At 48.1% G+C, this 18,912-nt stretch overlaps 6 protein-coding genes across 6 annotated transcripts; 1 reads left to right on the forward strand and 5 right to left on the reverse strand.

The window, feature by feature from the left end:
- Positions 1-473: 473 nt before the first annotated feature.
- Positions 474-2,760, forward strand: BP5553_04140 (uncharacterized protein; the record flags this gene model as incomplete). Its single annotated transcript, XM_032012763.1, has 5 exons — positions 474-660; positions 707-846; positions 899-1,844; positions 1,892-2,306; positions 2,355-2,760. 5 exons carry the CDS (start codon positions 474-476, stop codon positions 2,758-2,760), a joined length of 2,094 nt encoding a protein of 697 aa, XP_031872456.1.
- Positions 2,761-3,380: 620 nt separating this feature from the next.
- On the reverse strand, positions 3,381-4,328 carry BP5553_04141 (Uncharacterized protein; the record flags this gene model as incomplete). The annotated part of the gene is made up of 1 exon (XM_032012764.1): positions 3,381-4,328. One exon carries the CDS (start codon positions 4,326-4,328, stop codon positions 3,381-3,383), a length of 948 nt encoding a protein of 315 aa, XP_031872457.1.
- Positions 4,329-8,805: 4,477 nt separating this feature from the next.
- BP5553_04142 (uncharacterized protein) lies at positions 8,806-9,624 on the reverse strand (the record flags this gene model as incomplete). The annotated part of the gene is made up of 2 exons (XM_032012765.1): positions 8,806-9,532; positions 9,581-9,624. 2 exons carry the CDS (start codon positions 9,622-9,624, stop codon positions 8,806-8,808), a joined length of 771 nt encoding a protein of 256 aa, XP_031872458.1.
- Positions 9,625-11,689: 2,065 nt separating this feature from the next.
- BP5553_04143 (Anti-sigma factor antagonist SpoIIaa) lies at positions 11,690-14,322 on the reverse strand (the record flags this gene model as incomplete). The annotated part of the gene is made up of 4 exons (XM_032012766.1): positions 11,690-12,397; positions 12,451-12,973; positions 13,021-13,653; positions 13,724-14,322. The coding sequence occupies 4 exons, from the start codon at positions 14,320-14,322 to the stop codon at positions 11,690-11,692; spliced, it is 2,463 nt and encodes an 820-aa protein (XP_031872459.1).
- A 1,639-nt stretch (positions 14,323-15,961) lies between these two features.
- BP5553_04144 (Uncharacterized protein) lies at positions 15,962-16,663 on the reverse strand (the record flags this gene model as incomplete). The annotated part of the gene is made up of 4 exons (XM_032012767.1): positions 15,962-16,033; positions 16,094-16,317; positions 16,377-16,501; positions 16,560-16,663. 4 exons carry the CDS (start codon positions 16,661-16,663, stop codon positions 15,962-15,964), a joined length of 525 nt encoding a protein of 174 aa, XP_031872460.1.
- Positions 16,664-17,656: 993 nt separating this feature from the next.
- On the reverse strand, positions 17,657-18,443 carry BP5553_04145 (uncharacterized protein; the record flags this gene model as incomplete). The annotated part of the gene is made up of 2 exons (XM_032012768.1): positions 17,657-18,188; positions 18,364-18,443. The coding sequence occupies 2 exons, from the start codon at positions 18,441-18,443 to the stop codon at positions 17,657-17,659; spliced, it is 612 nt and encodes a 203-aa protein (XP_031872461.1).
- Positions 18,444-18,912: the final 469 nt, after the last annotated feature.

An 18,912-nucleotide genomic window follows, 5' to 3' on the forward strand; every position in this document is an offset into this window, starting at 1 on the left:
GGTTGCGATGTCAGAATGGGTGGTTTTGTTGCTGTTGATCTGAAATGTTGCTGTTGCTATGGACTGATCGATATGATGGGATCGAATCCAGCTCGTGGTGTTGAGGGGGGGTGGTTGTGGGAGAAAGAAGTGGGATTGAATATGAACTTTGAGGAAGCTCTGAGGCGCTTTCAGCATTAGACAGCACGTGATCTCGCTTAAGAGTGCTAAAGTTTGTTCCCCTCAGCCTTAGCCGTGATTCACGTGCCTGCTGACGTAACCGACGCGTCAAGCTGCTCGTACGCGTCGATTTTGAATAATATATCTAGGAAGGGTTGCCAACCATCCACCCAGATCTCCCTCTAATTGAAGCAATATGCTACATGCCTGTGATAGATAGGCAGCTGCTATCCTCCAGATCCACCCATCAAAGTCTCCTAGGTACACGTCACCAACATTTTCCATGCCACTACAGAATAAAATGCACCGCCAAGATGGATAGCAACCAAGACCAAGACTGTACGTCTGGTCAATCTGAACTACCACTTCCCCTACCCCCTGGATTTAAAAGTATTCGAGAAATCAAGGATATGCCAAATGATCAGGTCAAGAAGGGCACTTTTGTGGGTGTTATTGGCTTTCTTAAAGACTACCAATCGCCCATTCAAACCAGGGGTACAGGTAAGTTCTTGACTCATTAAACATTAATTTATCTAACGATTACTAGACTACAAATGCACGTTGGAAATAATAGACCTCTCTGTCAAGTTTGAAGCATTTGGAATGAAGATTAACATTTTCTGGCCCTTGAAACACTTGCCCAGCATATTTGGTCCGTCTGACGTAGTTCTAGTTCGCAATGCTAAAGTTAGTTATTCTACAATATCCTAGGGGGATTTTTTGTCTTACTATTCGACAGGTTCAAATGTACGGTGGGGCCATAACGCTTCTAGCTAACAAAGTTTCGGAATTTCACATCCTCCAACATTCGAGGGTGCCACGTGACCTCTCCCTGGCTCTGGATGCCCCTTGGTCATCAGCATCACCGTCGAAAACTAAGCGTCCTAACGTTACGGAGACAAAATATGTCATATCGGCGAATAAGCATGTCGGTGACCTAGATCTACCTTCTGATACCGAATTCCAAGTGAAGGCCGCTCAAGCATCGACCGTGAAAGACAAATTCAGCCTCATGAAAGATTTGAAACCGGACTGCTTCTACAACATCTTGGGCGAGGTCATAAAAGTCTATGACAATAACTCGGAAAGGATAACAGTCTACATGTCAGACTATACACCCAATAATAAGTTCTATAATTACGCTTGGGGCGAAAATCCACCACCCAACGACCGCGATGAAGACGAGTATAGGTATGTCAAGCGGAAGCCCCGCTCCGAAACTGATCAGGCATGGCCAGGCCCTTACGGCAAGCTATCTATTCAACTCACAGTGTTCGATGAGAATGCCGAGTTTTTCCGGGAGAAAGTTAAGGAAAACCACTGGGTTTTGCTTCGCAACGTGCAAATTAAAGATACCAGTGGTTATCTTGAAGGCAAGCTACGTGGAGACCGCGACCGCTTCGAAGGCAAGGTTCAGGTGGAGGTTATCAAATGGTCAGCAGAGGATGAGCAGAATGATCCTAGATGGGAAGAAGCAGTGGCTCGTAAACATGCGTGGTGGCAAAAATTCAAAACGCAGAAGAAGGCGATCCTTAGTGAAGATGCATCGGGGGATAAACGGAAAGCGCCAGGTGGTGATGCAATGAATTCGAAGAAACGCCGGAAGGAAAGGCGGGCAGCGGCAGAGCAGAAAGCAGCAGCAATTGATGCAAGGCTTGGGAAGAAGTTAGGGCTGAATGAAAACAGTGAGTCCTCTTTATGCTCATCGAATATTCACTTACGCAGTAGTCAGTAACATGCGCTCATCCGGACCAACCAATTGTATCGTTTGCTGAGATTTTGAAGCCTCGAAAACTTATGATAGGTGATAATGGCCGAGAATACGCCTCTCCATTTACAATCTGCAACTATAAAGCTAATGTCCGAGTCGTCGATTATTTTCCGGATAACCTCGAGGACTTTACTGTAGGGCACCGTGCTTCCGAGTATGACATCCTATCAGACTACAGCGGCGGCGAGGATACAGATCTTGAGGAAGAACGGCGCATCTTCAAAAGTGGGAGAGGGTTCGCTAAGAATGCTTGGGAATGGAGGTTTGCTTTGCAGGTGGAGGATGCTAGTATAACACACTGCAAGGATCGAATATGGCTAATAGTCGATAATTTCTCTGCGCAATATCTGCTAGGTTTAGATGAAGATGCCACTAGGTGAGTGTCCTGTTGGCTCTTCCTCGTTTTATTTCTAATGCAGAGCAGTCTTCGAGGAGACCGACAACTTCTAAACGCTCTCCGGGAGCAGCTTTTCAAATTATGGGGTGACCTAGAGGAACAGAAGTCTGCGAAGCTCCAATTAGCGAAGAAGGCAGATCTGCCCCCATCATCTTTCCAAAGTTCAACCTCAGAATCATTACGAAGACCCAGGGCGGGTGACCAGCCAGATGCAGACGACAGCGACGCTGAAGATGAACTGCCCCACGAAATAATTCTTCCCAAGTCGAATCAAAATGACGAGTCAGAACTTGTCCCGAGGAATAAGCCGTTTACTTGTTGTATCAGACAATATGGTGTTAAAGTGCCCGAGGACGATCCATCGAAAGCCAACGCTGGAGAAGGTCGGAGATGGGAGCGAATGTTTGGTCTTTTTGACACACATATCAACTGATGATAGAAGATCTGGAGTTGACGGTCGTCCGCGGTTTGAAATTATATTGATACCCAAATAAGCTCGTCTACAAGAAATGAAATCAGATACAGATTTGAACTCTTTTATATGCCTCAGGGTCAAATGAAACGCCACACGATATTCCATATTAGCCAGGCGAGGACGAAGCTTGGTATCGTCACACTAGGGTTCCCTTAACCATTCCATTTCAGCAGTGCCCACACTCGAAATGCAAAGGGGTTTTACTCAAATCAAGATTCAATATTGAAACTTTCTAGATGGGCTTATTGAAAGCGAGGCTACACCTAGCAGAAGGCGTCGATCGCGATTTTCCGTAATGTCCTGTATCAAGCACTGTCTTGCCCTTCACTCATTTCCGCATGGGCATTTTCCCAAGTACTGAATACCCAGTAACCTCAAGTGAGAGTTGGGGCTGTAGTGAAATACAAGATCTAACAATGTTCAAGATTTACAAGGAAGTAATTGATTTTGGGCTAATAGGCCGTCAAGATTTCAACACGACTCTATGGTATGACTCGTAATGCCGCTTTATTTCATCTGCTGCCTCACGCATTTCTGCGGACTGGTTATGTTACTCAAGTTCTCAAATGTCGTCTATTCTATGCAGCCAACATTTCCTTAACCGTCTCCTCTACTTTCTGTGGCTTCACGCCCTTCGTACTCAACAGATCAGTCAGAGTCGTATCATGAATGATACACTCCCCCTTCTCCAACGCTGGATAAGTACTTGACCACCACTCTACAGACGGCTCCTCCATTCCTTTCTGTTCAACATAATACCTCACATGCTCTTCTCTGCTCACAACCTTGACTGTCAATTCCGCTCCCCTCTCCTTTCCCACCAATTCAGCGATCTCCTGCAAAGTTTTCGCACCATCGGGCGAACTCGACAAATACATCGTCTTCCCATCATACTTCTCACCTGCCTTGTCATCCGAAATAACTAACGCTGTAGCAAGTCCCAAATCCGGAATACTCGTCCAACAAATCTTCCCATCCCCGCCAAGCACTATTTCTCCCCTCTCCCGATCTTTCTTCAGATCGTAATAGCCCAGGTAGAGAGGCCAACTCTCATTATACAAGCCCTCTCTCAAAACTGTAACTCTTACTTTCCCCTTCTCGCGAAGGGAAGAGAGATAGGCCTCAGTGCGGAGATGTGCACGCATGACGCCCGCCTCCGAATGAGGACCGAACGCGAGGGATGTATAGAAAATATGTTTGACCCCTCCCGCAACTGCAGCATTTATGACTGCGATGTGGTGTTTTTCTCGTCCGCTGCCTAATGGGGCGTTGTTGAAATCCATAGATATGCGGGGTGTGGAGACTACGAGGATACTCGTAGCCCCGGCAAACGTCTCTGGTGTAGGGGACTCGTAGTTGATGGAACGGGCTTGGGTCCCGGCAGATTTATAAGGGGCGAGAGAAGGAGCATCAATGGAAGAGGATGTGAGGAGGATAAGGTTTTGGGGGTCAACCAGTTTGTGCTCTAAGAGTGAGCGAAGGACTGCACTGCCCAGCTTGCCCGTTGAGGAGGTAAGTGCTAACATTTTGAGATCACAGATATGTGAGGATTCAGGTACGATAGTTTGTAGATCTCCCAGGAAACGAAAGAAGACGAGGATTCGTCTGCAGAAATAGGAGGGACCTTGGAATGAGAATTATTAAGCAAGTTGACCTGTTCTTGGCGTCAATTACAAATACAGGTAATTGCACGCTTACGACCCGCGAGCTTACGAACCTCGCTGTAGTACTGTCTAAACTAGTAAACACTACTAGTATAAGTACGTACCTACCATGGTATTACTTTCTTAGAACCAGCCTACCCATCGGGGTTAAGGATTCACGGTACCCATTCTCACTATTATCTACTCGAGCAGGCGGCTACATGCCACTCACCTGCTACAACTAACCATTATAGGAAAATAGCTTCTAGAGTTAATAGATTTCCAGCCCGTATGCCCCTTGTGCTTCTGACCTAAGCGCCAAAATCTGCAGAAGCTCTTCTTTAACTATCCATTATCCATATTACTCCCCTCTTTGTAGACTATTCCCCAAATACGTCTCACAACCTATTCAACGCTCGCACCCATAATCACTACTCACAACGCCAGCTGATTCAATATGCTCTCCATTCCCAGAATTATCCGAAGATCAAGCCAAGTCCCGAATCCGCGCCTCTATCAAATGCAGATTTTCGCAAGAAATTCCACCCTTCCGCGCCAGAAACTCCCATACAGCTTGTGGGATGTACTGTACAAGCACGCCGGGCCCACACCGGAGGGCAGACCATCCAAGACGAGGATGACGAGGACGATTACGACCCTAGTGGAAAGGACCACAGAAACCGCTTTTCGTATTTTTGAGCGTGTCGAACGGGTTAATCGTGGGTAAAGTTTATCTGTGGGATCCCTATCATTCAGAGAATACAATCAAAGTCGAAGGATCGCGAAATCGACGACTTACGAGATAAACTGGCCAAGCTGCAGACCCAACGTTAGAATGGGAACGATGGTAAGCATGCCCAATCCTTTGGCTAGTAACGATGCTAAAATTTACTCAGATTCTCCAACTAAGAGCTGCATTGATTGTACCGGGCAGGTAATTCCTGATGTTTAGAAGATAACAAACAAATCGAGTAATTTCAAAATTCGCGGTTGTGATATTCTCATACTAAAATGTGCTTGAACGCGGCTTCCATATACAGCTGTATCTTAGGGCCTATCGAAGGAAAGTGCAATAAACAAACCATCAATGTATATAATCTCCGGCCCTCTCTTTGCTCTTCTTTCCTCTTCACCTCAATTTTCTAACAAGTGAAAACATACTTATCTCCAGCGACAACATACTTATCCCCAGCGCCAACATACTTATCGTTAAAAATGCGAGGCTTCAATCCCTTCAGCTACTACCGACATTGCGCTCGCTCTTTCAAGAGGTCTGGTGAAAAACTCAATTTTCACTATTCGACAATCACCTCCGGCATTCTCATTTGGAACTGGTTCCAAATGAGCATGCTGATCAAGAATATTGAAAATTCCACAACCTCTGCTGAAAGAACACAATCGAAGTAGCCGGAATGCTGAGGCATGGCAGTAGCCCCATGGTGCTGCCTGTAAGACCATCAAGTGTCAATCCTCGAGGCGTCGAGTACCCCGTACTCCGCCTTCCCGAAGGGCACAACCAACTCATACACAAGGACGCTCCTCGATCAGCAGACGCCGAACCCAGCACTCTCGACGACTCTCTGCCATCCAAGACAGCGCCAATAAGTCAGATAATGCAATTCCATCACCGCACAATCTAACGGCTAGAACGGCACAGATGGCCACATTGACCAGAGAGTCGAGAGGCACAAGTCCCACAACCAATTTAGCCTCTCCTGTCTTATACACAGCCGAAGATTTTCAAAGGCCCAACACAGCTCATCGTCTCCCATCTCCTGGAGAGGGGTTTCGAAGGACACAACCAACTCATCTTTCCGTCTCCTGCCTCATGCCTCTTGCAAAGCCGAGCCGCAAAGGGCACAACCAACTCAGTTTTCCGTTTCCTGCCTCCTGCAAATCTGAGCCGCGAAGGGCATAACCGACTCATCGTTTTCTGTCTCCTGTTGAATCATAAAGCACAATAGGATAACTCTGGCCGCAGTGCTCCCTTTTGCTCCTATATCCCATACCTCCTGCGAAGGGCCTAACCAACCTATCCTCTACCCCCTCCTGTGGAGAAGTTTTCGAAGGGCACGACTGACTCAGCCTCTCGTCGACTCGGCGTCCTTAAGCCACGAGGGACACTATCATTCAACCACCAACAAACGATACCTTGAGAACCAGTAGCAGCATCATACAACCAGCGTCTCTCATTTTCAACTTTCCAACGTCATCGGCGCGGTCTCCCCGAGCAATGACTGCGATTCGCAGTTTCAGATACGTAGAAACACAATCAATCGGGTGATCTTGGTGCAGAAACCGCCCAGTACAGTCAGCATGGCCTCACAACTTGAAGGAAACTAAAATTTCGTTTGATTTAAGCCCACTAAGACCACAAAGACCACTGCAACTCAAAGTTCGACTGCTCTGGTTGCAAACCAACGGAAAAATTCGAGGGATGGAGCGCGCAATGGGGCCAGCGTAACAAGACCTGAGGGGTACGGTCAATTATCTTGGTGTATAATATATGTCGTGTTTATGAGCCTCGTGAGTATTTTCCCACCAGCACTCAAGCTACAACAGACTAATAGGTATGAAGATAGTGAACCAGACATGGTTAAGAGCCTCCCTGATCACTTCTCCTTGGGCCATAAAATCCACAGCGTATGCCGTTCAACGTTGTCTTCGCAACTGCAAAGCCATCGACGATAGTGTTTCTAATGCCCAGGGAAGTTGGAATATTCTCGCCCAATCGAGTCATCTAAAGCAACCAACGTGGTAAATACAGGAGGAGAAAAGGAGAGCTCTGATGCCACTAGTACCTATCCGAGACCGTTAATGTGAGTGTGAGTTTAGCGAAAGGTTGTTAGATCAGTTATCAATAAACAATTCGCGAAGGGACAGTAGCAGTCAGGCGGGGTAGCTTGACTCGGCCGCTTGATGTGAGAAGGGTGTTAGGAGTTCGAACAAGGAAAGATATACGTCGTGAAGAAATACAGAGTTCGAAATTGAAAATGAAATCGTCGAAGGTCACAACTTATCAAGTTATGAGGATGGACAGCACGGAATTTCCTCAGGACAGAATTTTGTAGTGTAATGCCGTATACTAGTTCTCGAGTATGCCTGTACGCTGCCTGGTTTTAAGAGATGGGCCTACACCGCTCTATCCGCTCGTCAAAGGTGTTAGACAGGACTAGCATATTATAAGTCTTCACGTCGCCCAGCTTCTCACCTTTTAAGCATATATTTAGCGCCTTTAATCGTGAGGTCTAGGTAAAGGAATGATAAGAACGTCGTACGGCACTGCGGCCGGAAGTTAGCCTATATTCACGTAATTAAAAACAAACTCTGTTAAACAGTACATACCTGGGTCGTCGCAGTAAGGGGGAGGCCTAATCAAAGCCTCAGAGGTACGTAGGAGGTCTTTAGAGCTATGGAGGAAAGCAGTGATGAATTTTAACAATTCTGACATCTCGGCGATCAATTTGTCAACCGAGGAGCTGGCGGGGTTGAGTGGAGGGAGCTGATTACGTCATTTATATGCGGTGGGAGTTGCCTGTTCTATTAATCCCACCGACCGCGTCCTTTGATATATAAGACAAAATAAACAAATATCCGCTACCGAAGTACAAGGGCGTGACATTTGGTCAAGTGGTTCGGGTCAAATTGTACTTACGGGGTCGCCAGGGACGATAGAAATTGGGAAACAACAAAAGAACAAACAAAGCAACAAAACGCGACAAGAGATGTAGGCATTCGACACCGGGCCGAACTCTTTTGCCATTTTGAGGGTTGATAGCTAGCTTTATATCAAAGTTTATTGTAAATCTAATTTAATTAATATAATTCTGCTTTTGCCTTTTGTTTTTACTCTTTTGCTGTGGATCTTGATATTCACCGCCTCGAAGGCTATGGCTAAGCGAGAGAGAGGAAGAGCTATACTTTGGCGAAGAGTAATTAGGTCGCTTCACTCTTCTGATAAGCCTGGAATAAAGTAACTAGGGAGGCTCATCATATATGAATAGCAAGGCTCAGGCTGCAATTCAACCTAGAACCGAAATGCAAAGTAGCTCAAAATTCAGGGGTAAAGTCCGTTTGTTCAACACGTAGGGAATATTACACTTGAGCTAAGTACGATCTTGAAGGAGTTGTCAACAATATCACTATATACCTAGGTACCTAAACGAACACGCGCCTCAAAATCCCAGCTATATACAATCGCGACAACCTCATCATCACTCCGCCACCAAACCGCCCTTTCAGAAGTATGTATATAGCGAATGGAAGAATGTATTTTCCTACACTTTCAAGTTTCCACAACGTACGTAACCGTCTCTTCTACTCTCCCGCTCATGCGCCTCACTAGACGACCATTAAACTCTTAATACGTAGTTTCTGCTGGTGGTGGTGGTGGTGGGACTTTGGAAGTATGGGTTGGTCTTGGTCTTGTACTCCACGATCCCGTAAAGCTCGGAACCCCAGTTGGCTTTGTGAACGACGGGATACCGGTGAAGCTACCTGTGGGGCGAGTGAAAGATGGGAAAGTACCAGTGAATGAGTGATGGGAGTGGCTCCCAGTTGGCTCGGGGAAGGAACCCGTGAAGGAAGGGTGTGGGAAGCTCTCAGTAGGGATAGGGAAAGTTCCAGTGAAGGAGTGGTGGGAGTGGCTTCCAGTTGGTTTAGGGAACGAACCCGTGAAGGAAGGGTGTGGGAAGCTCTCAGTAGGAATGGGAAATGTGCCAGTAAAGGAGGGGTGTGGGTGGGTGCCTGTCGGTAGAGAATCTTGAGGCTCCCTTTGCTCAAGAGTCGCTGGAGGTGGAGGCACTGGGTGAGTGAACGACCCAGTGTGGGTTGGATGCGGGTGGGTTCCAGTTGGTTGGGGGAAAGTCCCGGTGTGCGTGGGATGCGGGAAGCCACCAGTCGGTACAGAGAAAGTCCCAGTGTGCGAAGGATGTGGGAAGCCACCAGTCGGCACAGAGAAAGTCCCCGTGAAAGAGTGGTGGGAATGGCTTCCAGTTGGTTCAGGGAAGGAACCAGTGAAGGACGGGTGTGGGTGAGGAACCGAAGATGCAGACTCCTGAGCAACGGGGGCGGAATCTACAAGTCCACTAAGTGCTGTGTTAGTCTTGTTTGGTATAGAGGCTTTTCGAACCTACTTGGCCGAGAGGAGAGCCGCGATAAGAAAGGCGCGGATAGTCATGGTGAGAAGTCTTAGTTGGCGGATGCTTTGTTTAGGATGGAAGCAGAAGTCTGGCTCTAAATCTCATATATAAAGAGCGAGGCAAAGCATATATATAGCTCCTCTTCCCTTGATAGAAATTCGTGCTGTAGAGTGTGGTGACTGGATAACGGTCCAACGGACACTCATCCGGCAAACTCCGCGCAAAGAACAAATAGTACATGACACCATCTTGCGATCGTCGTAACGTTGACGCCGGGGGTATGAAGAGATTGATAGTGGTGGGGGTGTTTTCAAACCATTCCCACCTGATCATAATCTAATATGAATCGGTTAAGTGAATTGCATGCCTGCAAAGCTTGTTTGACAGAACTTAATATTCAAGCCGGAGACAGGATGAGGGTCAATCTCGGACCTTGTCAATGAGGGCGATGATCCGGGCCCAGCCTGGTCGCGGCTTTTACCAAAATTGGTGTGGACCTTTCCGGCACTCAACAATCGTTTATGCAGCTGTTGCAGGTATATAGTGAGAAATAAAAACAAGAGTTTCCAATGGCTTGGAACTCTACAGCCCGGCCGATACTACTCCAATGGGGAGCGTTGCCCTTGTAATTTAACCTAGGGTGAGTCTAGGCTGCCATAGACTTCGGCGAACCTGGCAGTGGTTCATTAAGGATGTGTTGATCTGCCAGAATCCGGTTATCTTAAATTTGCGCAATGGTGCGACAGGGAGAAGAACCAGCGGATATGTGCGCTATACACGTCCTACGATCCCCTCTTGATATATCCCCAACAAGGGATCCCATCATCCTCGCACTAGCGGAGACCCCAGCTATCGAACATGGGGAAATGGAGTCCAGCCTCGTCATAGTGCACATACATACTCAAGTCGACTGAAAATGTGAGAGGCCTGTTGTTACAAAAGATAATCATGCTAAATCGCTTAGCCACTTAGCCTGTTGGGCACCGAGGACAAGAAGACTGCATGACATCCCATGGAAAGTCGCAAAGAAAGACTCCGAGGCTGAAAGAACTTCTCGGGGTGAGAAATTGGGCTAGAGTTGCGCGATGATCAGTGTATATGTTACCATCAGGACCCGGGGAATGTAACAAGATTGGAAGCTACACCGTAGCCGGAAGTATATGCGGTGTTTCATAGATCAGTACTTTGGTGATCGTACCTGAACAGGAGCGGCGGCAACTTGAACCGCTATTCCTCGATCCTGGCTTGGGATCATGATTGGTGGATCTAGAAATCGAAAGTTTCTCATATTGAATGCCATGTGGTACCCCGTCTGCCAAAGTTTAAATGCTGGCAATCGCGAGTTGTACGCAACGCTTCATAATTGCAGGATCCGATGGGCCCGGCGTGAACACTGGCTAAGGCTGGTCGATAACCGTGGAAGATAAGATTGCTTCACCGACCCCATATCCATGATCATGGTGCAATAGATTGTGCAGACCGCGCGTCCTAGTATATGTCACGTCCACTTCGCAGGGGCAATCAGACCGCATGTACTGTACAGTACATGTACGTCTTGAGGCTCGTCAGTTGATCGCTCGCCCTGCGTCGTTAGATAAAGAGGTCAACGGAATACCAGCACCGAGTGGTGCCAATACCAATGCTGGCGTGGAGTGGACATGGCAGATGTGCATGTCGGTTTTCCAATGGTGGAAGTATGCCGGAAGGTTGGACGTTGATACAAGCACCGGGCTTCTTCGGCTATGCAGATCCCTCCCTTAAGTCGTGGCTTCTTGGCTGGTTGCGTGTACATCATAATCCTATTCTTCCTCCAAGTCCGCGGCCATAAATAGCTAGCTATGCCGGATCTAACTCCCGGAAGTGTCGCCCGAACGGAACTTGCCTTCTTATTTATTAACCGGAAGATATCGTGGCATTCATTTGCTATCCCCTCTCAACACCGCGCGGTAATAATTTCCCACCAACATGCGAATACAACCAGACGCTTTCCGGCTAACTTTACACAGCATTATAGGGCAGGCATAAATACGAATCTTATCCATCCAAGCTCCTTTTTCCAACGCCACAGGAATGCATACAGCTAACCGCCGCTAGGTGCTGTCTTCATATCCAGTCACCCTCCAGGGCATCTTCCACCTCAGTAAGTCGCAATGCCTCTCCCACGTCGGAAACCCAGTGATCCTGGCCTCCACAGGCTTCGATGATACCACTGCGGCGGAAGAGTTCATAGATTGGGCTATCCTCAGCCGGCCCCCTCGAGAAAAATACTGTAACCCCACGGTCTCTGTATCCGCGAACGATCTCATACAGTACCTGCGTTCCAGACCCATCCAAGCCAGTCACCCCATGGATATCGAAAATGATGTTTTTGTTGTGTTCCGGTGACCGGACTCTGGGCAATGCAGGGTGGACGTTTGTCGTACCATACAGCTCGAGTCTTCTCAGTCGGTTTTTCAGATCCCCCGTATTTGCGAACGTCAATGGTTCCGGAATCTTGACGATTAAACATCCGTCAATGAATTCTATCTTATCCGGATTCGCCTCTGCATTCTCGAACCTGTTTGTGCCTGGTATTCTTCCCAGAATCTGGATACGCGGACGAGTGCTATGCTTAATGACTGAAATGAGGGATAGGCCTATACCAATGGCGATCCCGAGGGTGAGCGAGTAGAATATTGTCGCAGCAAATATGATGCCCATCAGCCCCAATTCTGTATATCCTCTTATCTTGATAAAGAACAAGATGTCGTGTGGAGCTTCCTCGATGAGAGACCATGCCACCGCACTGATCATTGAGGATAGAACCGCTTTCTGGTAAATGTTAGACGGTTATGGGAGTGCGGGGTAACGGCGGTCCGACTTACAGGAAGATAATACAGGGACGGCAAAAGAAACAAGATACTGGTAAGAGTAATGATGCTCAGAAAGATACTACTCATCGGAGTTTTACCTCCGGTACTGGCATTCACCTTGCTCCGTCCGTAGCCTCCAAATGCAGGCAGGGCACTGAAACATCCGCTAACCAGATTGGCTACACCGAGGGCTACGAGTTCCCGGTTTGCACTGAGTTGGATGCCCTGGATTCCACCTATGTTCTCCCCAGTACCGAGACTTTTGGCAGCTACAGATGACTCAAAGAAGCCAAGTAGTGCAATCACGAAGGAAGTTCCCATTGCCTCCCGGATATATTTCATATGCTGGAGTTGGAATGGCCAGTGGAAGGTAAAAGGATTCCCTGAGGCCGGTTTTATTTCGCCGAGAATTTCAAGACCATGCTTGTCCCAGCGGAACTGCCAGTTCAAAATGACAGACAGTATAACAACGAGAAATCGGTCTGGAAAATATGCAACAGAAGGATATCTAGGCAGAAGACGCCTCTTGATCTCTCTATCAGACGGTTAGAGGTTGGGCCAACTGGAAGACACAAAACTCACCTGCAGACCATAATGACGGCGAAACTTACTCCAGCGACGGCAGCAGTTACTTTCGACGCTCGATGCGCGTTACCAATTAGGAAGCCTATTTTATCCACACTGCTTCCATGGTTGACTCCTCCAACCTCAGTAGCCAGATCTGCAAGACCCAATTCCGGTATTAGCTGGTCCACAAAAATGACAAAACCAATGGCAGATATGAACCCTCTCAGGAAGGGCCTGCTGAGAACGCTATCCAGAAATCCCAGGCGCGTTATACCAGCAATGAATATCACTGCTCCAGCTATACCCGACACAATACCTGCGACTCTAGCATGTGTCAATTCATCACCTTCTGGCGACTCCCCATGGTCTACGGTCGACCTAACTACGCTGCCCACTAATAGACTTCCGGCCGCTTCGGGGCCAACGATCATTTGAGGGCAGCTACCCAATATCGCATAGATAAGTGGGCTGAAGACGAAGGAATATAGTCCATTGATAGGCGGAAGGTGCGCTAGATTTGAGGCAAGCGAAAGGGCCATCGGTATATATATGGATGATACCGTGAGGGCGGCCACCAGATCACCTCGAAAATGCGACCATCTATATTGTGGGATCCAGGCGAAGAAGGGCACATAATATGACAAGTACCTGACACGGTATAACACATCAGCAACCAACTACGAAAAGGGTATTATATGGAGAAAGTAAGAGGACGTACATTGTAGTTGTATTGTTAATACCATGTTGCTCCGCCAAGTGCCTAGTTGTGCTCTTCTTTTTCTTGGTCGTGGTAGATCCATTCTTCAACCCGAACCGCTCAAAGACACCCCCGAATATGCTGCTGCTCTCGACGCTCTCCAATTCACTCCTGGACACTGGTCCCCCAAAACCATAGCCGCTGTGGCCACTTCTCACACTGCCAGTGCGGCTTCCCAACCCAGGACTGAAAGTACCATGATTACAAGGCCCAGCGTGCGGTGTCCCTGGAACTAGCTCATACGGTTTCCGCAACAGGGACGTATTTTCCGTCACCGCTCGTTTCCCAATATCACTAGAGCCAGACATCCCCACGGCAGCGGTGTCGTCTCCAACAGGATCCGTAGGCACCTCTGCAAAATACGGATTCGAACTGCTTCCTGCCCCGCCAGCAACTAAGCCATCTTCATATCCTGCATCTTCTGTTGGGGATATTGTATGTGCCTCGCGCAGCCCGCTCGGGGTCGTCGGGGCATGTTGCTGGGCAGCTTGGTTGAACGAGGGCAATCCTGTTCGACCGGATTCCGTCGAATCAGCCGAGGCAGGTCTTCGAGAAGACATGTTGGACTAGAGAAGCCCTGAGCTTTATCGTTTATCTTTTTGGGCGAGGCATAAATACGGAAGAATTAGTCCCCTGCATGGAGCTTTCGGAGAGTTGCAAAGTCGTAATTGAAGTCGGAGTTCTTTGAGTAAAGCTACCTGGGGAAATTGGTGCACTAAGTTAGGAAGATTGTGACATTGCCAGGGCCAGGGCGTTGTAGGTCGTGGTCAGGGCTGTGGATGTCGGACGCCGTACGAAATATGTAAGCAGTGGAACTCCACCACTGATGCGCGGTGAAAACACGACAGGCTTGGCACGAGCCCTGAAGCTCTCATCCAATCAGAGGCGAACAATGCGGAGGTTAAAAACGTGGTTCGGCCGAGGCTGTTATCACGTGTTTGGAGGGGTTTTCAGCCTTGTTTCCAATCCCCTAGGAAAAAAGTACTGCTTTCAGTTTTAATTTGTAAAGAGACGATAGCTTACAAGTAGTCTAGATATACGCAGCATAATTATCAAAGGATGTGATACAGTGACTAGTAAATTAATAAATTCCTCATTCGCACCAGGCAAGTACCTACTGTAGCTCGAGCTGGGCCTACACTTGCAAGACTCTAGCCATTTCACGTCGTAGGTAACTTCCTATTGCAATTCCCAAGTAACTTGCACTGTTGTGGCACGCGTTAGAAAACAAATTTTGCAAAATATTCAAATGAATAAATACTGTATCTACTATACCTACTATCAACTACTGGGCATTGATCTTGCGATCAGCTTCGAGGGGGCTACGAGTCTCAGGAGAACATGACTCGAGACTGGCTCTGCCTTCATCGGTCTGAACCATCTGATCCATCCATTTGTCAAGCTCAATGACTGTCGATACATGGGATACCAGCCCCAGGACCAAATAGGGGAAAGCCGTCGCCAGCACGATAAAACTGCATATGACGAAGAGGCTTACCAATAGCCACACACCTATAGCCAGAAGTACACACACACCTGCCATAGTGTCGTGTATGAGCCGAGTGACTCAGATATGATATCCTCAGAGGTCACGTCAATCGATATTTCAAACTTCGCCGTGGTGGAAAAGGCTGTAGTGAGGAGTGGGTCGTTGCCGGAATTGCTATGGTTGCTGCGACTAGACTGATTCTGATGGTTTGGGAGTGAAAGGGGAGGAAAACCGGGCGGTATTTGTGCATGCTTCTGTTGCGCTGGCAAGAAGCTAAACAAAGCCGTACAAAAAACAGAAATTAAGAAAGGTTTTGTTCAGATCAAAGCTGTAGGACCTCAGATTGTAGCCACTGTGTTCGACGACAAAGAATCCCCGCTTTATTGCCATCGCTATTGTGGCTATTGTGTCCGGTTTTGTTGTCAATGGTGGCCCGAATAAAGCCCTTACAGCGCCGTAGAGGTTCTCCGACAAGAAACCTACAGTCCGTATCACAATCAAACGGAATTCCAGACACGTATGTTCCGAGACAGCGAAACGAATCAGGTAGGGTATATCATTTCTTGCCGTTTCACTTGGCGACTAACAGACATCCATCCATCCTCTATGGCTGACTTTAGTCAAGCTCTCTGAAGAAGCCAAGGAATCCAGCAACCCTATGTAGCCATGCAGCCCATGCGCGCAGCCCCAACTCCCTGATAGAACCCATTTCAGTTTGCAGCCTTGACCTTTGCGAGGGATGTCCGGACGGCGAAGCGTGCTTGCTTCTTTAATCGCATAACCTAAACCTCTGTTAGCTCCTGGCGCGGTGGCATTCCTCATCACGAGGAAAATCCCCATACCTTGAATCTCTCGAAATCTGTCAACGCCCGTCGTCTTTCCCGTTGTGCCCGCTTCTTCGCCCAAGAACTCTCAGCCCATTTGGAATCGATCGAGCCCTTCTCCCATGCAGCGTGGACGACGCCCGAACGCGCAGATCGAGGAATAGTGAGGACGATGGGTGTCAAGATGACATTTGCGAGGGAGATGGCTTGGCGGGAAACAGATGGTGAGTCGATTAGGACACCTGTTTTCGTCAGTATTCCCTTCTCCAATTCCAAATTCTCAGATCTTGCTGTAACGCACGTTTATGGTCGATAATCTCCACGATGGCGGCAAGCTTGGCCTCTGATGAGACGAGGACGACCCGGCCAACCTCCACTAACCGCCAAGCGGATGCTGTGATTTCTGCGTCTCCCATTTTGAGTATTCTACAGTGGACTGTTAGCTTGACGACTCGGACTGCGTTGCGCTGTTGAAATAACGTACTTGGTGATGTTGTCGACTTCCGTTGCAAAATCTTGAAATGCATGCGTGCGAGTCGGGAATGTTTTTAGCGAGGGAGCCCTAATTTCGCTGACAACCTGAGGCATCAATAATGCAGCCTAACTTCATAGGCATTAAGGTGCTCAGATGGTCAGAGCTTCAGCCTCGCGCTAGGGAACTTCTGCTGTGCAACGCTTTTTGAGGCGGATTGGACGTAAATTTCCAAAATAGCACAGCTTAATAAGTCTATGACCTTTTATATGCCGCCAACCTTACTGTCGCTTGTCCCAGCACAAGAGCCAACCGAGACTGCAAAAATAAAAGGAAGCTATTAAAGAATAAAATAGCAAAAGAAATATCTTCGCGGCGCGTTGGATACCGAGAAACGTTGAACCAACTGCCCCCTAGCCTCTTGTTATCTCTGGCGGAGCGTCCAGGGCCACTACACCAACGCTTCCTGGTCGCCTGCCCCCAGTTGTTAAGGGGATTCTGCTTATTTTGATATATATTTATACCAGATACCAAATATCAAAGGTGAATGGGCTGGAGCTTTAAGATACTAATAACATCGCAGTTCACCGTAAATGACTTATACTCCTATGTTCCGAGCCAATAATGGAGAGACTTATGATACGTTTAATGGCCCTTTCGCGAAATAGAAAGGGGGGAAACATAGAAACTCAAATTTACACGATTCGAAGTCAAAGTGACCGGAACGAGGTTTCATTTGCGGGATATTCAGAGGGCATCCATCAAAAAGCAAAAGCGCCTTTAAATACATGCAAAAGATTCCAGACAACTCCCTTCGCTATGTCATGCGTCCAAATTAACGGCACCACGGTATCGATATTGTACTTATTAGTGTTTTTATGTAAACTTTTCAATACCGTTCCTGACAACTCTAGAAAGACATAATGGCAATATACGATGTTTGTAACTTCAGGTTCGTTTCGAATTTGTAGCAAGGAAGAGGATGCAGACTCCTACAATAGAGAATGCTATTAATATGAAGACCTATTGGACGACACGGGATATGGTCAGCATGTTTTTCCTCCACAAGGATGGGACCGGGCTGGTGAGAGAATCTACTTCTAGATCCTTCAATCTAGATAGAAAGGTGGGAAGGGAAACGAGGGGGGAATCATATGCGGGGTACAAACCGATTGAGTCTTCCATCCTGATTGCACGATCGCCACCCGTTGAGAATACTTCTTGACCGTCTTCATATAATTACCCATACCCATAACCAGGCACACGACGCTCAAACACCAGAACGCGATGCCTAGAGGCCGGGCCATACGCAGCTCGAGGTCTGTCGGCTGGACTTTCAGGTGGAAGGAGACGACGATGGCGACGGCTACGATGCACATGTACATGCTGAGGCGCAGGTATGAGAGAAAGGTACGCTCGTTGGCGCAGTGGTCGCGGGCGTCGCTATGATTATTGTCGACTAGTGGAACCGCCCACCACCCGAACGGCACCTTCATACCAAGAAGTATCATGTAGGGCCGCTCATCGGCCGGCTCGATATCCGTTGCTGCTGGCTGAGCATTGTGAGGAGGTTGAGACCCATATTGTGGGCTTTTGAAGAATGGCGGGAGACAGGAGGAGGGGGGTGGCTGGCGGCGACGTCTGTGGGGGTTTAAGTTTGAGCATACTTATCAGACAACATGGAGAGTGGGAAGATAACTTAGAAAGCCGTTGTTTTGTTTCGTTTCGTTTCATTTCAACTATTGAGCTGGGGCTGGGACAAAGAAGCAAGGAAAGGGCGGAGGAGGCCCAAGGGGAGACTAGGGAGTAGACGTACTGGGAATGAGACGAGGGCTCTCGAGAACGGGAATTACCATGCGGTGAAATGGCCTCTTCTATGTCGCCTGCTCGGGGCATGCTGTAGCTGTAGCTGTAACTGTAGCTGTAGGTGCAGGTGCAGGTCAAATGCTAACAAGAGTAGAGTAGACAGCAGAGAGCAGAGAGCTCTGAAGGGAAATCAATAGCCTCCCACTGCTGTTGGAGTTGGAGAGCTGCGGGGAATGATGCGAACGATCCACGCGAGCACGACGTTGGTGCCCTTAGTCTCAGTTCAGTAGTCAATGTACCAATGTACCCAGGTATCCTGCAGCGCCGATGGCGGGCCCGGTCCGCCATAGAGTCGTACTGGGGGCGCACTGGCGCTCCGTACTCGGCAGCCATTGGCCTGATTTGGCAGGTGGCGGGCGCGGCGGGGTAAACAGGGTCTCGTAAACACCGCGGGGCGGAGAAAATGCTTGTGGTGGTCAGGGAAGGGAGCCGAGGGGTCTTGTAGGGATCTATCGATTTAATTTTTTTGGGTCACAGTCACTACTAATGTTTTTTCTCT

The sequence above is a fragment of the Venustampulla echinocandica genome (genome assembly GCF_003357145.1).
Source record: "Venustampulla echinocandica strain BP 5553 chromosome Unknown scaffold_1, whole genome shotgun sequence".
Taxonomy (NCBI): domain Eukaryota; kingdom Fungi; phylum Ascomycota; class Leotiomycetes; order Helotiales; family Pleuroascaceae; genus Venustampulla; species Venustampulla echinocandica.